This window comes from Rhinolophus sinicus, chromosome 14, assembly GCF_057876585.1.
Source record: "Rhinolophus sinicus isolate RSI-liver-muscle chromosome 14, RSI-T2T, whole genome shotgun sequence".
In the NCBI taxonomy this organism is placed as follows: Eukaryota; Metazoa; Chordata; class Mammalia; order Chiroptera; family Rhinolophidae; genus Rhinolophus; species Rhinolophus sinicus.
In genome coordinates this window covers 151,860,585-151,884,034 of record NC_142514.1, presented here as the reverse complement: position 1 = coordinate 151,884,034, position 23,450 = coordinate 151,860,585, and the positions used below count along the sequence as shown (strand labels likewise).

Genomic DNA, 23,450 nt, shown 5'->3' with positions numbered 1-23,450 from the left:
AAAGTATGATTTATATGTACAAGGTTCCCCAAATGACATCTTATAAAGCTAGCCATTTCCACCTCTTCCATAATTATAGTAGAGGTGTCTAACCACCATTGCTGGATTAAATCTATATTCTTGATTAATCTATCTATTTGAAATCAAAGCCTCTAAGGTTGTTCAGGTTCGTACTTTCATTTTTAAATAAAAATGTTGAGGTTCAAGAAGAGAATATGCTCACCCATGTAAGTTAACCTGGTTGTATGGAGATCCTTTTAGGTGTGCCCTCCTTCGCATATGGAGGTTATAGCATCGGTGAGCTATCATTAAGGCATGAACTTTGAGTTATTTTAATTTGATTTCTTATAATGAGGATGGGTTTATATCAGCTCATTTACCCTGACTTAAGTAATTGCTATTGTGACAAATTCCATGGATTTTTATATGATTGGGCAAGGGTCTTGATGCATCTATGAAATAAGTGAAGACGTTAAGATTGATCCTTGATTCCTAGCTTCTTTAAAGATACGAAAAACAGTGCAAATGCTCTTAGAAAAAGTCCTAAGATCATGACTCTTCTCATCATTGATCTATTGTTTGATGAATAGAGAGGGAGAAGTAACAGCATGGTGAGCTCAGCAATATGTTAGTGTAATCCTTGCCAAATTTTGTCCGGTTGTCCTTAGAACAAATGGAAGGTTTTTTGGGTTTTTTTTTAAGATTATAAATATGTCACCCACTACCTGCTAACATTTGCTGCAATGTGATGTCTCACAAACACAAATTCAACGTCATTATGACATTCCCTCAGAATGTAGAGGAGTTGTAATATTTTGTTATTCTGAATACACACATCCAGGCAAGATGCAAAGTTGCATATTTAAGTCTATATTGGTGATAGGGGTTGAAATATTTCCATATTGTAGCAAGAATGACAGCTCATGAAAGTGGCGTCTATCTATAAGTTATTTGGCAACTCAAATAATTTACCATCATCCTATGATGCCACCACACAATTATCTGTGAGATAGTTAGGGACATGTAGTGTATTTTTCTTCTGTTTTGAAGGGTGGAAAATGAGGTATGAGACTTCGAACCAGTTACTAAAGAATCTTTGAATCCTCTCTCCTAGTTTAATGTATTTTTTCTTCTCTCCTCCTCCCAACCTCTCTAAATGGTGTCCTCAATAGGTTAGTATCTATCTGACAGTAGTATCTCCGAAGACTGCAACCATCCCAGTCCTTTGTCTTTCTGAAGCATCAATGTAAATGGACAGAATTTTACCCACAGGATTTTTGACTCTTTATTAAAAGTGAAATTCATATCTGAATTTCACAATATATCGCAAACTAGGAATGTTCTTGTAGGAAGTATCCTGAAGTCTCATGGGTCCTAGGTTCTTAATACAAGCTCCCCCTTCTCCTGTAGTTAAGTCTTAATAAGTTTTGGCTTCATTTCAGTTTCCCTGAAAATTAAAAAATATACTCTCTCTTACTCAGGGACTCCTGCTGTGGAGCTGCTTTGATTCCAAAGGAATGTTGCCTATTGTGACAAGTGAAGCTAATGTCAGGCAACTTTTCCTTAGGTTTTTAGTTCTGTTTTGTACTTGTTCTGCAATCTTCAGATAAAAATAGTCAGTTGGCTAATCTAGAAGGCTGGAAAGATGGATTTACGGATGGGCATTATTTCCCAAATTGACTTTTGGAGGTTGTCTTCCTACACAAGAGGTAGCAAGGGCCAGATTACAGCAGAGCCTAAAGCCAACCTGTTCCAACAGGCTTCATCTTCCTTTGTACACGTTTAAAAAGAATGGGTCCTCACGCAAGCATTTCAAATCCAGAGACAAATTTGAAAAAAATTGCTACAACATGTTGACTGATTCCTTGCCAAGTCAGCCACTGAGAACTTTTTCTTGATCTCCTCTAACACAGAGAAAATTAAAGGGGGGTGGAGAGGAAGAACACTTTGTTATAACAAAGTTAAACTTCACAATACCCCAAATTCCTCTCCCTCTTACCTTTTTCTCTCCTACTTTTAACCCCCCTCTTTCCTTTGCCCTTACCTTCTCTCTCTCCTGCCTTTGCCTTTCTCTCTCTCTTCTAATTATTCTCTGTGATATATACTCTGTGGCTCGAATGCATTCATTTTTACTTTTAGTATCAAAACAATGATATGTTCTGGAGAAATAGCTTTCCAAAGATTATATGTAGATACAGATTCAAACCAGCAGAAAGGTTAAGATCATTTTTAAAATATGCTTGTCAGCAGTGGAAAGAAAGCTGTTTGTAGCCAGCAGGTGAGCTGGAGAGTACTACAGGGTGTGGTAGAGATAGTAATAAATTAACTGGCAAGCCAAAAACTATTTTAAAAAAATCAGCTATTTCATAGCATAAAAGCATGACAGCTATGAAAAAAGGAGTGCCCCAAGGAATTCTTTAGAGTTTGATTTTTTAAAATATGTTTGACATGAAAAATGTTTTAGTACAAATAAAGCAACTGGTATTAAACTTATGGGGGTGGGGGGTTGTGGTTTAGAGTTAATATGAATAATGCATGATATTTAGAGAAAGAATAGCTTTAAAATGTTCCAGGAGGCAGTCCATGTTGATGGTTAGAGTGGTATTTTTCCCCCTATTTTTGAAGCATCATTAATTCAGCATTGCTTTATATATATATATATATATATATATATATATATATATATATATGTATATTTTAACCTGATAAGATACCGACTAAAGAAATATTATTTGACTTAGGTGATTATATTCTTTTATCAGATAATTTAGTGTAAATATCAAGAAGATTAGTAGAATTATTTAAGCATAAAGCGACAGTCATTTACTATAAAAAATAATTTGGCCTAGTTATCTTTTTTAAAAAGCTCACGTGGCACTGCAAACCAAAGCCAACCTCGTGGAAGGGGAAAAAACGAGATCAGATATTTTGCGCATTGCTCCATAGGAGACCAGCACAACATGGAGTTCTGAATGCATTGTCGCAGCGCTCCATATGCAATCAGAAGCCAATTGTTACTGGGCTGTGTACAAGCACACACTGTGCTCAATGGTCTGATGAGGTATTATGGATAGGATGCAAAGAGACTGTGTAGATTAGAAGCTAACAATTTGGGAAAAAGCGAAAGCAACTTAACATTTACATTGGGCCAGCTGAGTAGCACTTCATGTGGCAAAGCAGGATCAGTTCTCGGGAAACAGGGGCATCAGGAAGGCTCCAGGTATTAGTGTCCACACAGAGAAAAAAGAGGTTTTATTGCTTTCCAGTTGCTTGCCTTTATTACTGTGATTCTTTCTGTACTGTCTCTTCATTATTGCATTCAGCTTTCAGGACGTAAAAGTTCATGCAAAACAGCGTGATTATTATGAATGTCAAAACTGTGTGGAGGAACAGCCTATTAAAATATAGCCTAGAGATAGTACATAACACTGCCTTTAAATAAGTGGATGAAGCCATTAAATCGCTGATATTGTGTAATTTATACACATGTATTAATTTGGATTTCAGTTACCGCTACCACAATACATTCCTCACCACAGTCTCTCGGCTCTTCAGGTTGCCACACATAGCCCGTGGTCCTAGGTCACAGACGGTACTTCAGACCCCAAGGTGTGGAGTCAGAAACGTATTAAGATGTAGCACCGATCTCTGCTGAACCGTGCTCAGTCTCTACCAGGCTTTGAATGCAAATATTCCATGTAAAATGTGTGGTTATTTAGTCAGAGTATGATCAAGGAATAAGTGATAAGTGCCTAACGTACGTGGTTCTGTACGAGGACCCACCAGAAGTTCATCCAGAAAAATAAGGTTTCCACTCTCCTTTGGGATATGAGGCATTCCACAGAATGTCAGCAGATAAGATTAGCTTCCCTCTCACCCCTATCAAATTGAAGAGATTGCATTTTTAAAATTTTTTTCTCTATTTTTTGCTTTCTTTTTTCTTTCTTTTTTTTATAAAGTAAAGTTTAGAATTATGGACAGTCAATAGCTCATCATCTTTTTTGGACTCTAACGCTCTGCCTTGTCTACCAAGCCAAACGTTTTGTTGTTCTAATAGAAAAGCCTTAATGCTTTCTCCATGACCTGAGTGTCAGCCTGGCTTTAAGATATTTTTTTTACTCTTAAAAAAATGATGTATTACAAGATTTGTAATGGAGTGAACATGCTTGAATTGCACATTTAATTTTTTTAACATCACATTCATGTTTTGCCAGTTTGCCTACCAGCTATCTGTTAACAAAAAGTTCCAAGGCAGTCCTGCAAGTCTGTGCCCAACTCAGCCTTTTGTTTCTGCAGATGTTGGGGCTTAGAGCGATGTTGTAAAGCTCAGGCAATCCAAGAACCATGTTTGTACTTGTCTGCTGCGATTCCCCATGCATTGTCTAAACCTGTATGCATTGTTCTTTCCGACAGGTGATAACTACCCCGTACAGTTCATTCCATCGACAATGGCAGCTGCGGCTGCTTCTGGACTCAGCCCTTTGCAGCTCCAGGTAAGTGCCAGAAGGAAAATATGTGGGATACGAGCCAGTACTTTAGAAAACTGAGAACCAGCTGTATGCTAAATAATGGCCTGAATGTTAAATAATTTTTTAAGCATAGCCTAGAAGGATTAACACCTTCTGTACTTCCCATACTGCAAACAGAAGAGAAAGCTGCCAGTTTCAATATTGTTAAAGGAAAAATGACACGATGACTTAGTACTATACTATACATTCTCTGTCAGGTGAGTTGATGGGTTTACGATATTTTTATGGCTAGTTGTTATTGGATATGTTAACTTTTTCCTTATCAGTTTTCCATCCATGACTTCATTTATGACCAGATTAGCTTTTACATGTAAGAATCAAAACAGAAAACAATGCTGGATATTTTCCTTCTTCCAGCTCAAAAGACAGGGGACTGTTATTACCAAAGTACTTAGCTGTTTACTAACATGTAAACGCATCGCACCTGAGTATGTGTAGCCTCATCCTCGTCCTTTGCCTCACGCCAGGCGGAAGTCTGGACATGGTGTCTGACCAAATGCTGGATCAGTGGTCTCGACTTCAAAGCCAAACTTGGGGAAAGTGTGTTTAGGAAGTTGAATTAAAAACCGTTTGCACCTTACCTTCTTCACAGTAAAATGAAGGGTTTACAGTAGGACTAGGTGATCTTTACACCCCTCTAGCACTGCTATTTTAATGGGAAATTGACTTTAAATATAAGTATTTTAACAAAGAGATAATATCATTGAAATAATGGTTAAACCTTCAGAATTTGAACGTTTAGGAAATAAATGATCACTTGAATTTCAATACAGTGGGAAGCTTAAAGATAATATTTTATTCTCATCATTTACTGTGATTATTTTTGAGTTTTCTTAAATAATCTAGGGAATAGCATCTGGCTGGGCACTTTTATGTCTTCTTTGCTATTCCCTACACAACTGGAACATAAACAAATGTGCAAATATTTTACACTGAAACACATTTTTTGAGCATTTTCAGTTGGGTCTGCAAGTAAGAATTTTTGCAGTACTTTAAGAATTGTTTATCCTAAGCCTCATCCAAAAGATGTTACCCGTTATGGACTGTCCAGCAGAACTATTAATAAAAATTTTGCTTAACAGAAGCAGCAACCCTACCTCTCTTCCAAACCTTCCCCTTCCCCACTACTAACACTGGAACTTACTGAAGTTGGTAAAATATAAAAAGAAACCTCACTCGTAGGAAACCTAATCTGTTTCTCCTTTTCCGATAGCTACACTAGAGCCTGAGTCCTTGGGGTCAGAAGCAAAAGAACCAGTACCATTGTTTGATCTTGTAACCAAGTTCCTATGAAAGAGTGTCTGGGTCCTAAATCTTCTACTTTCTAGTCTTTGGTGTGGTCAATGCCCTGGATTTAGAAATATGTGTTCTGTTTCATGAGTTCTGACAGTATGTTTTGTCTTTTTTTTTTTTTTTTTTTTTCTGACTGTGCTACTAAACAGAAGGGTCATGTCTCCCACCCACAAATTAACCCAAGGCTAAAGGGCCTAAGTGACCGTTTTGGCAGGAGTTTGGACACCTTTGAACATGGTGGTGGCCACTCTTACAACCACAAACAGATTGAGGTATGATACTTCCATTGGTGCTTCATTGGGTGGGGGACTGGATTGTTCAGTCATATGCTAGGCTTTTTTTTTTTTTTTTAAGTGGCAAACAATCTAAACACTGCAACATAATCTTTCCCTTTTTCTCATTCCTAAGGAGGCTCCTTTTTGCTCCTTTTCTTTCAGGAAAAAAGGTAAACCTCAAACCAATGCCCCTGAATTAGGCTATTGCTATCCATTTAGCCAAATTCTTTACATGATGAGTGTCTTCAAACCCATCTTTATTTCCCTTACTCTTTTACTTTCTTATGTATAGTGCTGTATTGTGTTTTTTTAAAAAAAAAAACACGGCAGCTTAAAACTGTTTTAAAAATCTCATTTGACCAAACTTAAAGTTGATGGAATAGAATTCTGCCTGTACAGACAAATCAGCGGAGGTTTAGAGAAGTCAAGTTGTTTAACTGAGGCTACGAAATATTCACAGAGTCAGAGTGCTTACCCAGGATGTCTAATTCTACCTAATTCAGGTTTCCTAATTTAGTTTTCTCCAGCTGAAGTAGAGATGGGTGTCTGGGCCTAAAGTTGCTTTTTGCTCCATGAACATGTATAATGTTCCTTTCATATTTAACTTCAGTAAAGCTCTTTGTTGTTTTTGTGGGGTATTCTTACTCCTTAGAAGAAGGTGGCTTATATAACTCTTCTGAAAACCAAGCCCTTTTCTTCTGCAGGGATCCAGTCCTTCTCTCCCCAGTGTCATGCTTAGTTCCTCTCCTATGTCCTGGGCATCCTTCTCTGGGACTATCAGATACTGGAGAGTTGCCAGCTCTCTGTTGACTCACAAAAAAACGGAAAACACTTTAACTGCCTGAGTTACATATAATACTAAATTGTATAGTCTAACCTAGGATAGGCAACTCAATTAAAAAAAAAAAAAAGAAATAGTTACATTTAACAAAGTTGTATATTCAGCTCCTATTGGCTCTGCCAGCGTATGCATATCAAATACTACGTGCTCAATGAAGTGCCCCTTTGACATCTTCTCTGCTGCTTTGGAATCTGCATTTTTGGACGATGACAAAGCTCACTCTTAGGAAAGAAGAGAACAAGATCAAAGGCCCCTTGGAAGTAGCCTCAGGAAGAGCTCCAGAGCTTCTTGCCCACCTTGCTCTTTCCCTTTGATAATGAGAGGTAGACGGGGGGTTCCCCCCGCAGACATGACCAGACATACACTGTCAGAGTATTTGCTGTCTGCTATACAGCCAGAAGGGACTTCTTTTCTAAGGCTTTCTTTTGGGTATAGAAAAGGTGCCATATTTCTGGACATTCTGAAAATATACTCTGCCTAGGATTGATTGCTAAACAGAAAGCCAGCTGGACCTTAGGAGCAAGCCTTTGTGTATGATGACAGTTAGCAAGCTTACCTGCTCAGGACAGATAGTTTGTTTGACTTTTAAGTGCCTGAAAGAATGTGAAAGCAGGTGGCTTTGGCACGAATGCACGTCTGCCTCACCTCTTCGACTTGCATTTTCTCTTGAGGTGTTGAGTTCTATCCCATCAACCTCCCCCTTAGCCAGTTTTCTACCCAATCTTTTTTTTTTATATATACTAATTTTTCACTTAGGTTGACTTTTTCCCCCACAGACTCACTGGCCCTTGATGCTATCAAATCTGGCTTCTGTTGGGTTTCTCGAAACCATGATGTCATCTGTGACTGTCCAGTCTGGGTAGTGCTATAGCAGTGCTGATCCAGAACCACACGTAATGCCAGATGTCTGTCACTTTTATTAACACTAAACAGAGAACCCATTAAGGCAGGAGCCCTCACAGCTTTGCAGTTTAAGTTTGGGCTGGTTGGAGAGTTTCTTGGGTTTTTGTTTATTCTTGCTGTGTTCTCTTGCTCCCATTTTTTGCAACGTTTTGCTGCATGTCAGGAAACCTTTGTTCTGTTTGCGTTTATGGTACCCTGGTTAGGAAAGATTGGCCTTGTTTGAAAACTTTCCTGGTATAACATGTTTGTTGGGATGTTTATGAACAGCACAGTAGACACTCATATCTAAGCTGTTACAGACATTAACATTTTAAATCTTGAGCAAGAGGAGCAAAATTTAATGATATCTTGCTTTATTGATTTGAAAGTCTGCTTTTTTTTTCTAGCTACGGTTTTCTCCCTGACTTTGACAAGCCACAGTGTCACAGGTCTGCCCATAATCATGATCATGATACACTGTTGATACTAAGGAAGCATTACAATGATGTTAACTGGTTTTACTTCTAAACAGAGATTCTTAGGAAAAAAGTCCACAGCACATGCATACCGTGTTTCCCCAAAAATAAGACCGGGTCTTATATTAAGTTTTGCTCCAAAAGACACATTAGGGCTTATGTTCAGGGGATGTCCTCCTGAAAAATCATGCTAGGGCTTATTTTCCGGGAAACACGGAACCACCACCACCCTACCACCCCACCTCCCCCCAACAAACGCTGCTGCATTGCTCAGAACGGGTCCTGTCTGACATTACAGTTCATTTGTCCTTCAAAGATGGTCACTTCTAGCGTTAATAAGCCTGGGTAAATATTGACAGCCTTTATAGTTATACCTTGGAAGCCTGAAATCTGGTTATCAAGTAGAGAAAAGATATTTTAAATGGAAAGACCTGTTTGGCATGTGTGTATTCCAGTTCTTTCTTCTTGTTTAAATATGGAAGATACAGGAAAGTGTTTGTTTGTTTGTTTGTTTGTTTGTTTGCTTGTTTTTTGTGTTCTGTGCTAACCTAAGCTGTGTTTTTCTCTGCCTCAGGGGCACAATATTAGAAGAGAGCAGGCCAAAGAATGCTATGTTTAGTTAAACAGTTCAGCAGATGGAGTCATGAATACTCATATATCTGATGGTTGAGGGGCTTGAACCATTAATTTTGATGATGTATTTAACGCTGGGAACAATCAGAAACTGCAACTCTGAGGTTACAGTGCTTTTGACCTTTAGAGAGGAGAGGGCACTTGCTACAGTAAACAATATATTATATTGCTACTTATTCCAATTCTCTACCCTTATAAATTTCAGGCCCAGTTGCCATTTGCTTTCCTCAGCTATGTTAGCATTGATCCTTCAAGTAAGTCAAAAAGAATGTTAAGGAAGGGGGACCGGTATAATGAGGCAGTCATGTAAATATGGCCTTTAAATAGCTAAGATGTTAGATTGTATCTGAAGAAATGTTGTCTTAGAAACTAAGCGCTAAGTGAGTTTTTTTTTTAAAGGAAAAAGTAGGTTCAGTGTATTGATTCATTTTACGTGGTGACTTACAATATGATAGAGCCTTAAAGTGATTTTGTTTTGTTTTGTTTTGTTTTAATTGGGAGCAATGTTGCCTCATCGTTGTAGCTTATATTAAACACAATCTGGTACCATGTCATGCAAAGTGATACACCTGTCTCATGCCTTCTTATTAAATGATGCATGCTTCTCCTTAGCAAATACAGCAGTTAAATATCACACAGCTTAAGAATTTCTAATTAAAATATCTCCACATGTCAGCATATTGGTAATGTATTATTTTAATCCATTTATTTTGTTTATGAAACAGTGACATATGTTTAGATTGTGAAATATATGAGCCTTAAAAATCACTTTATTGAAGAAAATTAATTCCTACAATACCATCTCGGTAATGTGTTCACTCACCCAGTCAGTCACTGGCGGCACTGCCAGTCTTAATGTTGGGTAGACATACTTACCAGTTTTATCTGCATAACAGTCTTGGAGAGAAGCAATAACAATTCTTTTTCTAAGATAGCTCCAAATGATAAGGCTTTTCTTTCTTTACTTTTTTTTTCTTACTCATTAATTCAAACCTGCCCCCCCCACAAAAAAAAAAAAACCGACTTTTTGTTGCTTCTCTTTCTAATACAATGAAGGATGGGTCTGAGGGTGTATGTATCAGGGATTCTGAAAGACCAATCAAAATTAAAAACGAGCTAGTTACCTTTTCAAAGTTAGACATAGTAATTTGTTTGTCAGCAGGGAGATGTTTGGGTCAGCCCTGAGATAAAGTGACTGTCAGCAGTTATTCCTACAGGACAAGTAATTTCACTCAATGTATTACTGACAGATTGCTCACTTCTCTGAATCACTGGAGAAAACAAACTTAATATTGTTACAGGCAGAGTTTCTGTCTTCATTAGCCTCAGAGAATGATTTTTATCGAGCATTCAAAGTCTACCAGGCTTTAGTTGGAATATATTTTAACATACAAGTTTTTATAATGATAGTATGGGTAGCAGTCTAAATGAAAGAAATTAAATATGAAAAAAAAAAATTTTAAATCAATAAATGCATTTACACTTTTATTTGGTGGGCATTATGTGTAGTTTAGGGGAGATTTGAGGAAAGGAGTATAATTGGAGCCTTAAAACACTAGGAAAACCTATCAACCATAAGTTATTCTTAAATGAAACTATTAAAGTCTTGCCAAGTTTGCAAAGATGGAGGAGAACAATTGAAGTTTTTGCAAAAGTGAATGCAAACACATATTTTATTTAAATGATATTGTCAATTTTCATGCTACAAATGGAAAGTGAAGAAGTGCCCATCAATATTGAGAATGCTCTATTTCTATTTCAGTTCCAGCCTAAATCTTTATGGTATTATATGTAGATGCTCTTCTCTGGCTCAGAGCCTGGCTTCTTGTTCGCTGCCGTAAACATGCCTCAGTGCTATGAAGGAATGGGAGGGTGAGTTAGCTTTGCTGGGTGGGCTCAAGAGGTTGTGATTTCTAATAGAGAGCTGAATAAAGAGTTGATTAGAGTGACCTATTACTGGCTACCCAATGGAGAAAAAGGGATGCACTGATTCAAAGCTTGTTTTCAGGATGCCAACAGTGGGGTTACGCTTTGAGGGGAAGTGCTTGCTTTTCTCTTAATCAGCCTTTCCTCACTTCCTTTTGCTTTAAGAGTGTGACGGAACTTGTGAGGACCATTACAGCTGGGATTAGATGAGCTGGGGACTAAAGGAGTGAGCTCCACTTTGAAATCAGTATCTTGTATTAAAGTTTCCACAACTACTTGCTATGTGGTCCTGTACTGGTCTCAAATTCCCCCCTTTTTACAATGTGTTCATTGTGAAAAATGGGTAATATTTATTTTCAGGGTTTTTGGGAATAGCAAGTGGGATTAGGAGGCATGTGTTAGAATCCACAAAAAAAATCATCATCAGAATAGGAAAACACTTTCCAACACCCCCCCCCCCCCCATAAGCAATCAATTCTACTAGCTTTGCCGTCTAAAGGGCTTCTGATAGATAATTCTAATTTACTAGAACCTAAGTCACTGAATTCAGGGACTTTTGTCTCTTTTGTTTACTGTTGAATCCCTAATATTGCCTGGTATAGTATTTAGTAAAATGAATGAATTAATGAATTTCATATTTGGGGAACTTTGAAAACTTTTTATTTGGATAGGTACAGTTAAGGGCTCTCTCTTTAGGAGTCCTTATTTCGTGTCAACAACTTTTCATTTCTAGGTAGGCTTCTTAAGAAAAATGGCAGGTACCAAGTCAATCCTGATGGAGGTTAAAGAAATATAGGCAGATCAGTGAAGGATACAAAACATGAAGACTTTTCCTAGTGTTTGGAAATCTGACTTGTCATTATAATCAGTGAAACAGTGATTTTATACCTACCCACAAATTGAAATATTGGGTAAACTGGATTTTCTTTTAGAAATTGAATTTTCAATTGGTTTTAAAGTAATACCTAAAACTTGAGAGAGTGCAGCTCTTCCCAATAATCCCTGTTAATCACTGTATTTAAGTTATTTGGTTAATGGGATAATTGGGTATACCCACAGAGATGGTTTAGTCGGAACCCAGGACCTTGGAATTACAAAATCAGTGCAGTCCTCTATCTTCCCTAATATAAGAGTTCCACCAATATTCATTTAGCTCCAGCCTCACTAATTAATCCTTTCACCAGGAAGTTCCCGGTGTGTGAGTACTTGTATTTAAATAGACTGTACCTAAGATACAATGTTTTCTAAAATAATGACAGGTACTTTGATTCCCGTTTTTACCAAACTGCAATTTTGAGGTATTGTTTGGTTGGTACCATGTATCATATATCTGTATGCCTATATGTTATACTAAGCTACCTTGGAAATCAAAGAAATGATGGGATGAAGGATAGATTGGAAGCTTAGAAAGCTTAGAAAATGTTCTAGTGTTTCAGAAAATGCTTCACTCCAATTTCCAACCATAGAATAAGTCAGACTATGCAACATTTAGTAAATTACAATCAGAAAATGATATGATGAAATAGTTTGACGTGACATTTTTAACCACTTTATTGAGGTATGACTGACATACAGAAAGCTGCACATATTTAATATATCCAACCGAATGGGTTTGGCGATGAGAATACATCAATGAAACCATCCCAGAGTCTGTGTCATAAACATAGTCATCACCTCCAAAGTTCCTTCCTGCTACCACTATTATGTTGTGTGATAAGAGCATTTAACATAATTTCTATGCTCTTAGTAAGTTTTTAAGTATACTATACTACTATTAACCATAGGCTCTATGCTATACACTTGATCTTTAGGACTTATTCATTTTGCATAACTGAAGCTTTGTGCCCTTTGTCTAATACTTCCCATGTTCCCTCCTCCAATCCCTGGCAAGCACCATTCTGCTCTCTGCCTCTATGAGTTTGACTATTTTAAATCCCTCATGTAAGGGTCAATCACGTCGTATTTATCCTTGTGTGTCTGGCTTGTCTCACTTAGCATAAAGCTCATCCATGTTGTTGTAAATGGCAGGATTTTCTTCCTTTCTTTAAGGTTGAATAAGATTCCATGTATATACTACATTTTCTTTATCAATTCATCCATCAATGGACATTTAGGTTGTTTTCGTGTCTTGGTTATTGTGAATAAGACTGCAGTGAATATGGGAGTAACGATATCTCTTTGAGATCTTGATTTCAATTCTCAAAAGTTTAAGGTCCATTTCAAGTTAATTTTCATGTGTCGTTTAAGCTAAAGGTCCAATCTCATTATTTTGCATCTAGATATTGAGTTTTCTCAGCACCATTTATTGAAGAGACTGTCCTTTCCCATTGAGTAGTCTTGTTACCTTTGTCAAAGATCATTTGACTGCGTATGTGTGGGTTTATTCGTGGGCTCTGTGTTCTGTTTCATTGGTTTGTATGCCTGTTTGATGTCAGTGTCATGCTGTTTTTATTACTATAGCTTTGTAATATATTTTGAAATTAGGAAATGTGATGCTTCTAGCTTTGTTCTTGTTCTTCAAGATTGCTTTGACTATTCAGGGTCTTTGTGGTTGAATATGAATTTTAGGGCTGTTTTTCCTATTTCTGTAACAAGTGCCATTGGAATTTTGGTAAGAATTATATTGGATCTGTAGATCACTTTGTGTCATATGGGCACTAACAATATTTTTCCAAACCCAAAATATTTTTAGTGATATTATTAATATAATTAAAAGGAATTGAGGAGCTACAGTTGGATGGATTGCCTTTATAGACATGACCCAGTGGAGGAATAAAACTTCTGACCAGTAGAGCTAGCAAATAATCATTACTACTCTGCCAATTCTTCATTACTGTTTTATTCATAGAAAAATTCATAAGTTACAGGTAGGCATGTTTGTGCAAATCCATCTAAATTGTAAATTCAGAAAAAAATTGTAATGATTTAAGCTCTCTGTACTGATTTGAAACCATCTTGCTTTATTTTGACTGTTCTAGATATTTAGGATTAGGAAAATAACTAGATTTTCTCACATATCTTGCAAACCTAAATGGCACTAATGATTCATTCTTTTCTCCATTAAATATAAATAAACAAGCACTAAACATACACCAGTATGCTACTAGTTGCTGTGGGGATAAAAAAAAAAAAAAATCGTTGTATTTCCCTTCCTTCATTCCTCCCTTATAATTGATGACATCGGTAGAGTCATCCTGAGTCAAATTGAGAGGAATTAATTAACATTCTTTTTACTTAGTTTTATAAACACCAGTTCCTTGATATTTTTAAATCATTTAATGTGTGATTAGCTAAGTATTTGCATTTCCTGTTAATAGACTGCAACGTGGAGACAAAGTAGAGCCAAGTAAATTTCCCAAGGCCTCCACCCTGTTGGTCATTTGGTGAAGGAAAGACTTAAACAAAAATGTTTAATTTCCAGTAAACTTCATTGAGTTCGTTCCTGGCTATGTGTTTCTCTTATAGCACCAGCTAAAATACCTATAACTAACCTTTAATGTCATGATACGTATATCCACCTGGACCATGATTTTTGGTCCCTTATCAGTGATTTCTCTAATGCTATTGACCTTGAGCAGTATGAACTAAAACCAAAACAAATAGATCATAGAGCTGTACAAAAATTTTGTTTAAAGTATATATGTATGTATTGACTATCTCAAACCATGCAAAGAGCAAGCATACGGTGCTCATTTGAAGCCAGTTTGAAATAGAGTTGTTTTAAACCTAGATAATCTATTTTGGGGATTTATGAAATTTTTAGTCTAATTCACTTATTCCTTTAAATTAAAGACAGAAGGAAGTATTACATCCTCTCTCTTTAAAATCTTGTTACTCAAAGTTACATTTGTTAGCTTTGAATATGATTGTTACAATGACCTAACACGTACGTTAGAGTTGTATCAAAATCTGTTTATTTTAAGGGAGCTTATAAATGATCATGCTCAGGAAATTTGAAAAAGTTTGTATGAAAATCCAAACATCACAAATTTAATCATTCAATTATTCAACAGAGATTCATAGTGCCTATTTCGTGCCAGGTGCTATTCTAGACCAGTGGTCCTCAATTGGAGGCAATGTTGCCCCCTAGGGTTCAGTTGACAATGTCGGGAAATATTTTTGATTGTTATGATATCAGATGGGGGTGGAGATACTACCGGCATCTATTGGGTAGAGACCAGGGATGCTGCTGAATACCCTACAATGTATAGGACAACCCCCACAATGAAGAATTATCCAGTTTGCAATATCAGTAGTGCTGAAGTGGAGAAAATCTGTTTTAGGTACTGAGGAAATAACAGTGAATCAAACAATCTCCTTGCCCTCATGGAGTTTTCTTTCTAGCAAGGGGAAGAGAAAGTAGGGCAATAAATATATCACAAAGAGATGATATTACAAATTTTACTCATCTTAGAAATATCCCAAATATCCCACCTACCTACCTATCCGCCTGAACCTGGGTGGGCAGATTTTTTAAAAATTGAGAACTAGTTGATTGTTTACCTTTGGTTCTTTACTTCATTTTGGTCTTCAAAACTAAGACTTTTATTCTAGCCAGTCAGTCTCTTCTGGCTAGAACAGTCACCGTTCTCCTCAGGCTCATCTTTTCAGTTATAGTTCGCATACCATATACTCTGGCTTTCAGCAACGGAATGTTATGTCTCACTGTTATGGTATGTAAGTCTATCTTTCAGACTGAAATAAATATGAAATTTTGTGAGGACCTGGGAGCTGTTCATTGATTTGTTTACAGGACGTTGTTTGTTGAGATCCTGTAGGATAGATAAATGGGATCATTCTTGGCAGAGAATTTGTATTTGCTGTGTGAATTGGCTATTACAAAAGAAGCCTGAATTACTTTCTAAAAAGAAAACCAAACATATAAGAATAGTGTGAATATTATATACATATATGTATATATACACACACATAGTATATATACGTATACACACATATAATACATATTGTATAGTTTTCACAGTTTAATAAGCAATTTATATTTAGGCTTTATAATAAATGTGCTTTAATTTTATCCCCATATTTTAGAAGAAAGTGAGGCTCAGATAGGATAAGTGGCTTGGACCAGATTGCTCATCTATTAAACAAAATAGGACTATAATAGATGGTTTAAGTGTATTTTAAAATTCAGTTCCTGACCAGATTCTTTGCTTTAAACTCTGCTAACTGGTATATAGGAAGCACAACCATTTAGAAGCTTTCTTGCATAACTTAGTCTTCTCTTATTATAATATGCAAGTAAAAGTAACTTAATTAAATCATAAGAGGGAAACATTTCAAAGTCAACAGGACATTCTCAGGATCCCAAAGAGTTCATGTACTTGCCAGATTTCTAGTTAACTATCCAGAAGACACTTTAAGCCTAATAGAATTTAACAAGGCTGAGAAGCGCTATCGTGGCATCTGTCTTATCTTATCCTGTGGCGTTCTTGTGAGGAAAATGCTTAGAAGGTTTTTGCCGAATGCCAGAGCGCTATTCTTTTGAGAGTTTCTGGGGCTGTTTTACAATTTCAGTTTTGATGAGTGTCCTGGAGTGGCTGGGGAGTGCGTCCTTACCCATCCCTAGCCTGCCTTGCCCTCCAAGCGCATTCAGCAGGTTGCAGGCCAGCAGATGAAGCAGATGTGTGAGCATACCGGACTGGGGCGCCTGCCGCATCAGGCGCTGGGGATTCCTCTTGACATCTGGACATTGCTGGGTCAAGACGCCTGCCTCAGGCCAGGAGACTGCGGGAGCTGTGGGGGCAGAGAGCCGACTCTTTGCTGCTCTTTAAGCGGTTAGTGCACTGAAGCAGCAATAATGTTGAATTATCGCCTGGCTGCTTTCTTCTCAGGAATCTTGGGACAATAGGAGAGTCAGGAAGGAGCATTTACAGTAAAGTCATGTTCAGAGAAACAAGACTAATTGTAGAGGATTAAAGAGCTTTATTTTAAATGATTTAATTTACAGATAGCTCTGGACAGTGTATGGAACTTTTTAGAGCCATAAACCCAGTTGCTTAAAGAGACTTTTCTAATTTAAAATGGCTGGTACAGAACCATTATTTCAGCAATTTTCCAGTTTTAGAATTTGGTCAAGTTGTGCTACAGAAGAGACAGCATTTGCGAAAAAAGAGAAAATACACTAATGCTTGTAACTGCTGGTTGAAAATTCTCTAACTTGAGGAAAAGGAAGAAGACTTTTCAGTCAATCAAGAAATTGACTGAATTATGCACTGGCTTTTACAGTTTCACTTTATCACACAGAAAACTGGCCTGCATTTGCTGCCCAGAGCTGAAACCATCTGTTAACATGAGTTTCCTTTATGATATGTGTTATTTAAGGACAATAGATGTGGAAATGGGTAGTTTAAAATGTATTTTGCCATGAACAGTTGTCACATTATGTTCCTTTGCCTCTTATAATTTTTCATTAGTGTGACCTCTGCTGAAAGAAGTCTTCTTATAAACAGATTATGGCCATTTGTGTTCACAGTAATATATTGCAGAATAATGCTGTGATGCTCTCACTTAACCTCTCAGATTCTAAGGGGGTTATATTTAATTAACACTGGTGAGAGGCTGACCTGAGAGGCTATCGAAAGTGACGGAGCTGCAGTTTTCAAGTTCTGCTCTCTACTCAGCTGGGAGAGAAATTAAAAAAAATAATATTAAAAAAAAAATAAGCAAGTACTACTATCTGAAATTTCCTCTAACTAAGCTGCATTTCAACGGCTCATTTAATGCTCAAATGGACAAAGGTATTACTTCAGTCATTGAATTGTATCAAACTCCTTCTCAGAGGCCCAGTTTAAAAACTCTGTAGGAAAAGTGGTTTAGCATTACAGTCTCAGTGGATTATCACTCGGTGTGCTTAAAACAAAAAAAGCAAATAAACTAAAAATAAAGGAGAAGGAGAAGCACCCCCTGACACTAAAGGGAGGGGAGCGTGTGACCCCGAGTCCTCCCTACACTGGATTGCCCTCCAGAGTTGAGGAGCTTCTTAGGCCACATAGAAAAAGACACACCCTCTGCAGTGCTGCTGTTCACCTGCTCAGAATATCTTCCTCAGGTCCCAGGAAGTGTTTGCTCCAGGGCCCACGGGGCAGTCCCTGAATAATGCACAGTTCAATCATTAGCTTAGACATAGCACAACTGAGAGTGCAAGCGAGAGCGAGAAGCCTTATTGAGATAGTAGGCCTGGATGGTGCTTCTCTATCCATTTATGAATAGTTTAATAAAGAGGCATTTCTGAGTGGCAGAACCAAATAGCCATGCACAATTCATTTATATCCAACCATCCCATTCCTGATTTTAGACCCCTCTCTGTTGCATTTCCTGATTGTGAATCACTGTCACCAAATACAGATATAACTTACTATGAACCAGGAAAATGACTGTGTATCATCAGGTGATGGATGATTGGTCACTGTGTATTGGAACCACATGCCTACCTTTTTACCTGTCAGCTACCTTGCTCTCTGACATGTTTTCTGTCTATACAGTAGTGAATGGCTTGGAGGTTTCAAGAAAGCAGTGCTTCTTGGTTCCACCAGAACTCTTCAGTTAAAAGAACTATGTGAACTTGAGCTAATTTCCTCTGAACCTCAGTCTCCTCATCTGTGAAATGGGGGTAATGACACCTCTCATATTGTGACTATTAAATGAAATAACATAAGCCAATTATAGTTCCTAGCACAGTGTCTCCTACATGGTCGATATTCAATAAACATCATTTCTCTCCACACCTTTACATGTATGTCTGTCTTAATCATTCATTAATTGAACAAGTATTTTTGAAGCATGTGCTATGTACTATAGGTACTCTTATTAAGGAAGCAAGCTAAGCAAGTTCCTGCTTTTTTATAATAGTCTAGGGAGGAAATCAATTAAATGAGTAATACTTCAAAGTGATAACAGATAGCATAGGGCTGATCATTTGTTATATATGTATATAAACATGCGAGGTCAGACAATTAAGTTTGCAAACTCATCCTAGAAAAGTGCTACATACTTTATTGCTGAATATCACTATGGTCACTTTCAAAGTACTCCCCTTGGGAAGCTATGCACTGATGCCAGCGCCTAGTCCACCCTTCAAAGCAATTTTCGAACTCTTTTTTTGAAATGACCATCAGAGCTGTTGTCGTATTACCTTTGATGTCCTGAATGTCATCAGAGTGTCTTCCTTTCAATATTTCCTTTATCTTTGGGTAAAGAAAGAAGCCATTTGGGGCCAGATCAGGTGAGGAGGGAGGGAGTTCCAACACAGTTATTTGTTTACTGGCTGAAAGCTCCCTCACAGACAGTGCCATGGGAGCTGGTGCGTTGTCGTGATGCAAGAGCCATGAATTATTGGCGAAAAGTTCAGGTTGTCTAACTTTTTCACGCAGCCTTTTCAGCACTTCCAAATAGTAAACTTGGTTAATTATTTGTCCAGTTGGTACAAACTCATAATGAATAATCCCTCTGATATCAAAAAAGGTGAGCAACAGCATTGCAACAAGTTCACGAACTTAATTGTCAGTCTTCGTACTCATTTATTGATTGACGATGCTGATTGTGTATAGGCTCTTTGAAATCTTTCTGTCCTAATACGTATGCCTGATGACTAATCCTGAGTTCCTAAAGCATGATGCTCAGTGCAGTACTCTTTAGCAAGAAATGATGGCCAGGCAGCAATTAAGGTATCTTAAATTGGACTTTCAATGAATCAAGAAACTATGCCACCATATTGAAGGAAAAGACTTCCCAAATAGACAGTGAGATTGTAAGATTTCATTGACTTTCAGAGCTAGAAAGACCTTCAGAGGCCTAGAATGTCAAAGCCTGACCTTCCACTGGTTCCATGAGCTTTGGCAAATTAATCTTCATATACCCAGATTCTATTGAATGGGATTAGGAATCATACTTGTCCCCACAGGGCAGTGGTAAGGAATAAACAAGAAAATGCTTGTGAAAAATGCTTCACCCAATGTTGAGTATTATGTGAATCTTTTGATTTTACAGTTGAAGAGACTGAGGCCCAGAGAGATGGATTAACTTGATCTCAGCCACACAGCTTGTTAGGATGCACAGAATTGTGAGGCAACAATGAATTTGATTGCATCTCACAAATAAATTTTGGATGAATTGACCTGAATTAAAACAGATGGCTAAGAGGACAGCATGTCTCTTGCTTACACCTGTGAGTTTTTGTAGAGATATAGTTTTTGCAGTTGAGTGTACCAACCTAATGAGGATTACCCTCTAAAAAAGCAAAATAAGGCGTATAAAATATAAGATTGTGTAGCAGTACTGGCAGTAGTGAAAAGGCCAGAATATAAACTTATATTCATTTATATGATTACTTACTATATGAAAAAGGGATTAATTATTTAATTAGTTAACTCACACATAAACTTCACAAATGGTTATTTATTAAGTGCCTACTGTGCAGTAAGGCCTCTCTTCTATTTGGGCATGCTAAGGTCAGTAGAACTTGACTCTGTCCTCAAAAGACCCACAGTCTAGTAAGCCATGTGGTAACGGTTAAACAAGGTGGGTTCACAGAATAAAAATTCTATGGGAGGAGGAAGTGTTAGGCTCTGTCTTGGGAAGGAAGTATTGGGAATCACGGATGAGCTGATGTTAAAGTCAAATCTCGAAAGGTGAGTGGACATTCCCCAGGTTTATGGGAAAGGATGCAGAGTGGCAGAGATACTGAGGAGGGAAAACGCACTCCAGACAAAGAACACAGCTGGCCTGTAGGTGTAGAAGCACTAGACAGTGTGGCATGTTCAGAAAATGACAGTGTGACACAAGCTGAGTGTACAAGAGCAATGGTAGGTGAGCTTGGAAAGGTAAGCAAGGGGTCAGATCACAAAGTGCCTGTTACGCCCCACTTGGGAATTCGCAGAGCATGTGGTAGACATGATTTTATTCACACCGTAAAGGGTAAAGTGGTCTAAGGTATAGTGAACAACTTTATGATGTGATATTCCTCTATTAATTTGATCTCTAGTTTACATTTCCCATTGCACTGCATTTAATAGTTAGGGAACTATGTTTGGTACGATTCTTAGTCCCTTTACTGCAGTGGTACCCTGTAGCAAGTGAAACTGTACAAATAGTGTCATGATACACACAGAATAAACAAAACCGTTTAAGATTGAAGCAAAGCCAATGTTCAGCCATTTCCCCAGGATTTGGGGAAATCTTGTAATCTGCAATTTGTACTAAAACCAATCATATTTAGCTTCTCAGTGAATAGGACTTGATACTATTTTTCAAGCACATGATGAAGCAAGGAGTAAAAATCGATAAAGAAAAAGCGATGGTTCTTCTAATTGTTAATGCCGTGCAATTATGCCCCTTTCTGGAATAATAAAATGTTCCTTGGCAGAGGTCAGGAGCTCTGCCACTGACTTATTTAACAGATCCTCTTAACATCTGTCCTGCAGACTGTGCACTTTATTAGCAGACAAGAGACCCAACAGACTTTGCCTGCTGTGTCCCTTTTTCACATTCACACAGCTGTGGATTAACTCAGACTTTCCCGAAGAGGACCCACCAGAAGGGATAGTCATGTTATTGGCTGATTCTAAAACGATGGGGAGAAAAAGAGCAGAAACAAATGTTGCCCCAGTACAATTCAGTGTTTTTAGGATGACAATTACCAGTCTGTTTTAAAAAGGAGTAAAAGCAGCTCTTGCACTAAAAAAAGGAAAGTCTGTTCATATCTGTGTGGGAACCTAATCAGTCTCTTGTTTCCAATGACGATGACTCCACAGTCGCTCCAGGTCTGCGACAAGAATGCTCCTTTTGTACGCTGATAATGTGGAAACGATAAAATTTCCTTGAAGAGACATATGTGTTTACATCATGAGATGTGTTGTGTGACAAAATGCTTTGTTCTCCTCATATTTTCCATGCAGAGTTTCATGCTGGGTTGTTTGGCTGGAAATCTTTGATTAACTAGAATTAGTTGCTGAAATAAAATAGACACTTTTGTTTTATGAGTCCTCTTGCTGCGCTGTAAATTATAGTAAAACATATAAGGAGTGACAGAAAGAAGTGCTGATTTGAACCTCTGACCCACGACAGGCACAAAAACATAAGATTATTCCTTCAAAGAGCTGCATCGAGACATAAATATTCCATGGTCCACTTGGAATTACGCCTCTTAGACACTGAAGCTGTGATTTTTACATCACGTACTGTGAGTTTTCTGGGAGTGTTGCAGTAGGCTTCGAGAAGATAATTGAGATTCCAAAACATACCCCCCCCTAAATTAGGACTTTGAATGCTTCAAGGTTTTTCTCTGTTCAACAATACACAATGAGAACAAAAACAAAACAAAGTTCTTGTTCCCTAAATGAATGGCCAAGGCTGATTTCCCTTTCTCCAGAGAAGTGTCACATTTTATAAATCTAAAGGCTTTCTCAAAGCCACATTGGTTCTTAGTGTGAACATTTTACTTCCTTGGGACACAGCTTTTGGGCGCTAGCCCAAAGGAATGGTCTGGGAGAGGGAGACATTACTAAAAGCAGAGCAGAAACTCTTATTCGCTTAACCACGTTAACATACTGCAGGGCATTAGTGTCCATTCTGCAAGGTTTTTTTTGTTTTTGTTTTTGTTTTTTGGTTTTTTTTTTTTTTTTTTTTTTTTTTATTAAATAATGTGATAGGATTATTCAAAAAGTTTTAGTTAACATAGGGTATCTTTCCAGGGCTTCACTAATAAGCAGAGCCTACCTAACTGTCCTCAGTCAAAATAATTGTGACGGGTGTGTTAAGAAACCTTATTGTGACAGTCATTTTCCCAATATATTCATATATCAAATAATCACATTGTACACCTTAATAAAGCTGGAAAAAACACCTAATTGTGCCCAATGATACTGTTTCACTAGTGATTGTAAATGCTTCCATTATACTGCTCATTGAATTGTCTCTCTCCCTCTCTCCTTCCTGTCCTTGCTGTGAGCTCACCTTCATCTTTGTATCCCTCGTTTTTGCTAAACTGAATAGAAATGCCAAATGTTTTTCTGAATAAGATCACTTTGGAGTGACGTCTCTGAAAGAGAATATACTAATAAGAGCCTGCAAGTATTGAGTCTCTATGGTGTGTCCTCCTCTTGGAATGCTATGTGCATGAATGAATTTACTTTGTACAACAGTCTTTTGGAGTAGGTACTATTATTTTTCCCATTTTAAAGACGTGGACATTTTAGGCCCAGAGAGATTAAATCACTTGCCTGAGATTACATAGTTTGTAAACTGTGGTTCGGACTAAGGAGTGTGCACTCTTGATCACTGTGCTATTCTGCCTCTCAGAGCATCATGTAAACCTTAGTTCTCCAGCTTCCTTCTTCAGCCCTTTCTGTTGACCATTACCTGCTTCATCTGCTGTAAGGATTTTTCAAGGTGGATTATTGAGATATGTTTCAGAATCTTAGTAGTAACAGTTCAGTACGTTGTATGCTTATTGCACATTATTCGAATAATTTTTTACTATGGCTGCTATGTATAAGATATCATTCCTTTCTGCTAATTAAGGAGGAAGCCATGGGTATTCTGTAGGATACAGATGGTGTATTTACGTACTGCAAAATATGCT

At 37.6% G+C, this 23,450-nt stretch overlaps 1 protein-coding gene across 29 annotated transcripts in view; it reads left to right on the top strand.

Annotated features, from left to right (window-relative positions):
• Positions 1 to 23,450, top strand: part of SOX6 (SRY-box transcription factor 6) — a 600,111-nt gene that overhangs the window by 480,226 nt on the left and 96,435 nt on the right. For 21 of the 29 annotated variants that reach the window (XM_074336057.2, XM_088791655.1, XM_074336055.2 and 18 more), the window contains 2 exons: positions 4,414 to 4,493; positions 5,972 to 6,094. In XM_074336057.2, coding sequence (XP_074192158.1) covers positions 4,414 to 4,493; positions 5,972 to 6,094 — 203 coding nt within the window. The remainder of the gene's footprint in view (positions 1 to 4,413; positions 4,494 to 5,971; positions 6,095 to 23,450) is intronic. The other 8 variants (XM_074336066.2, XM_074336065.2, XM_074336067.2 and 5 more) reach the window with 1 other exon arrangement.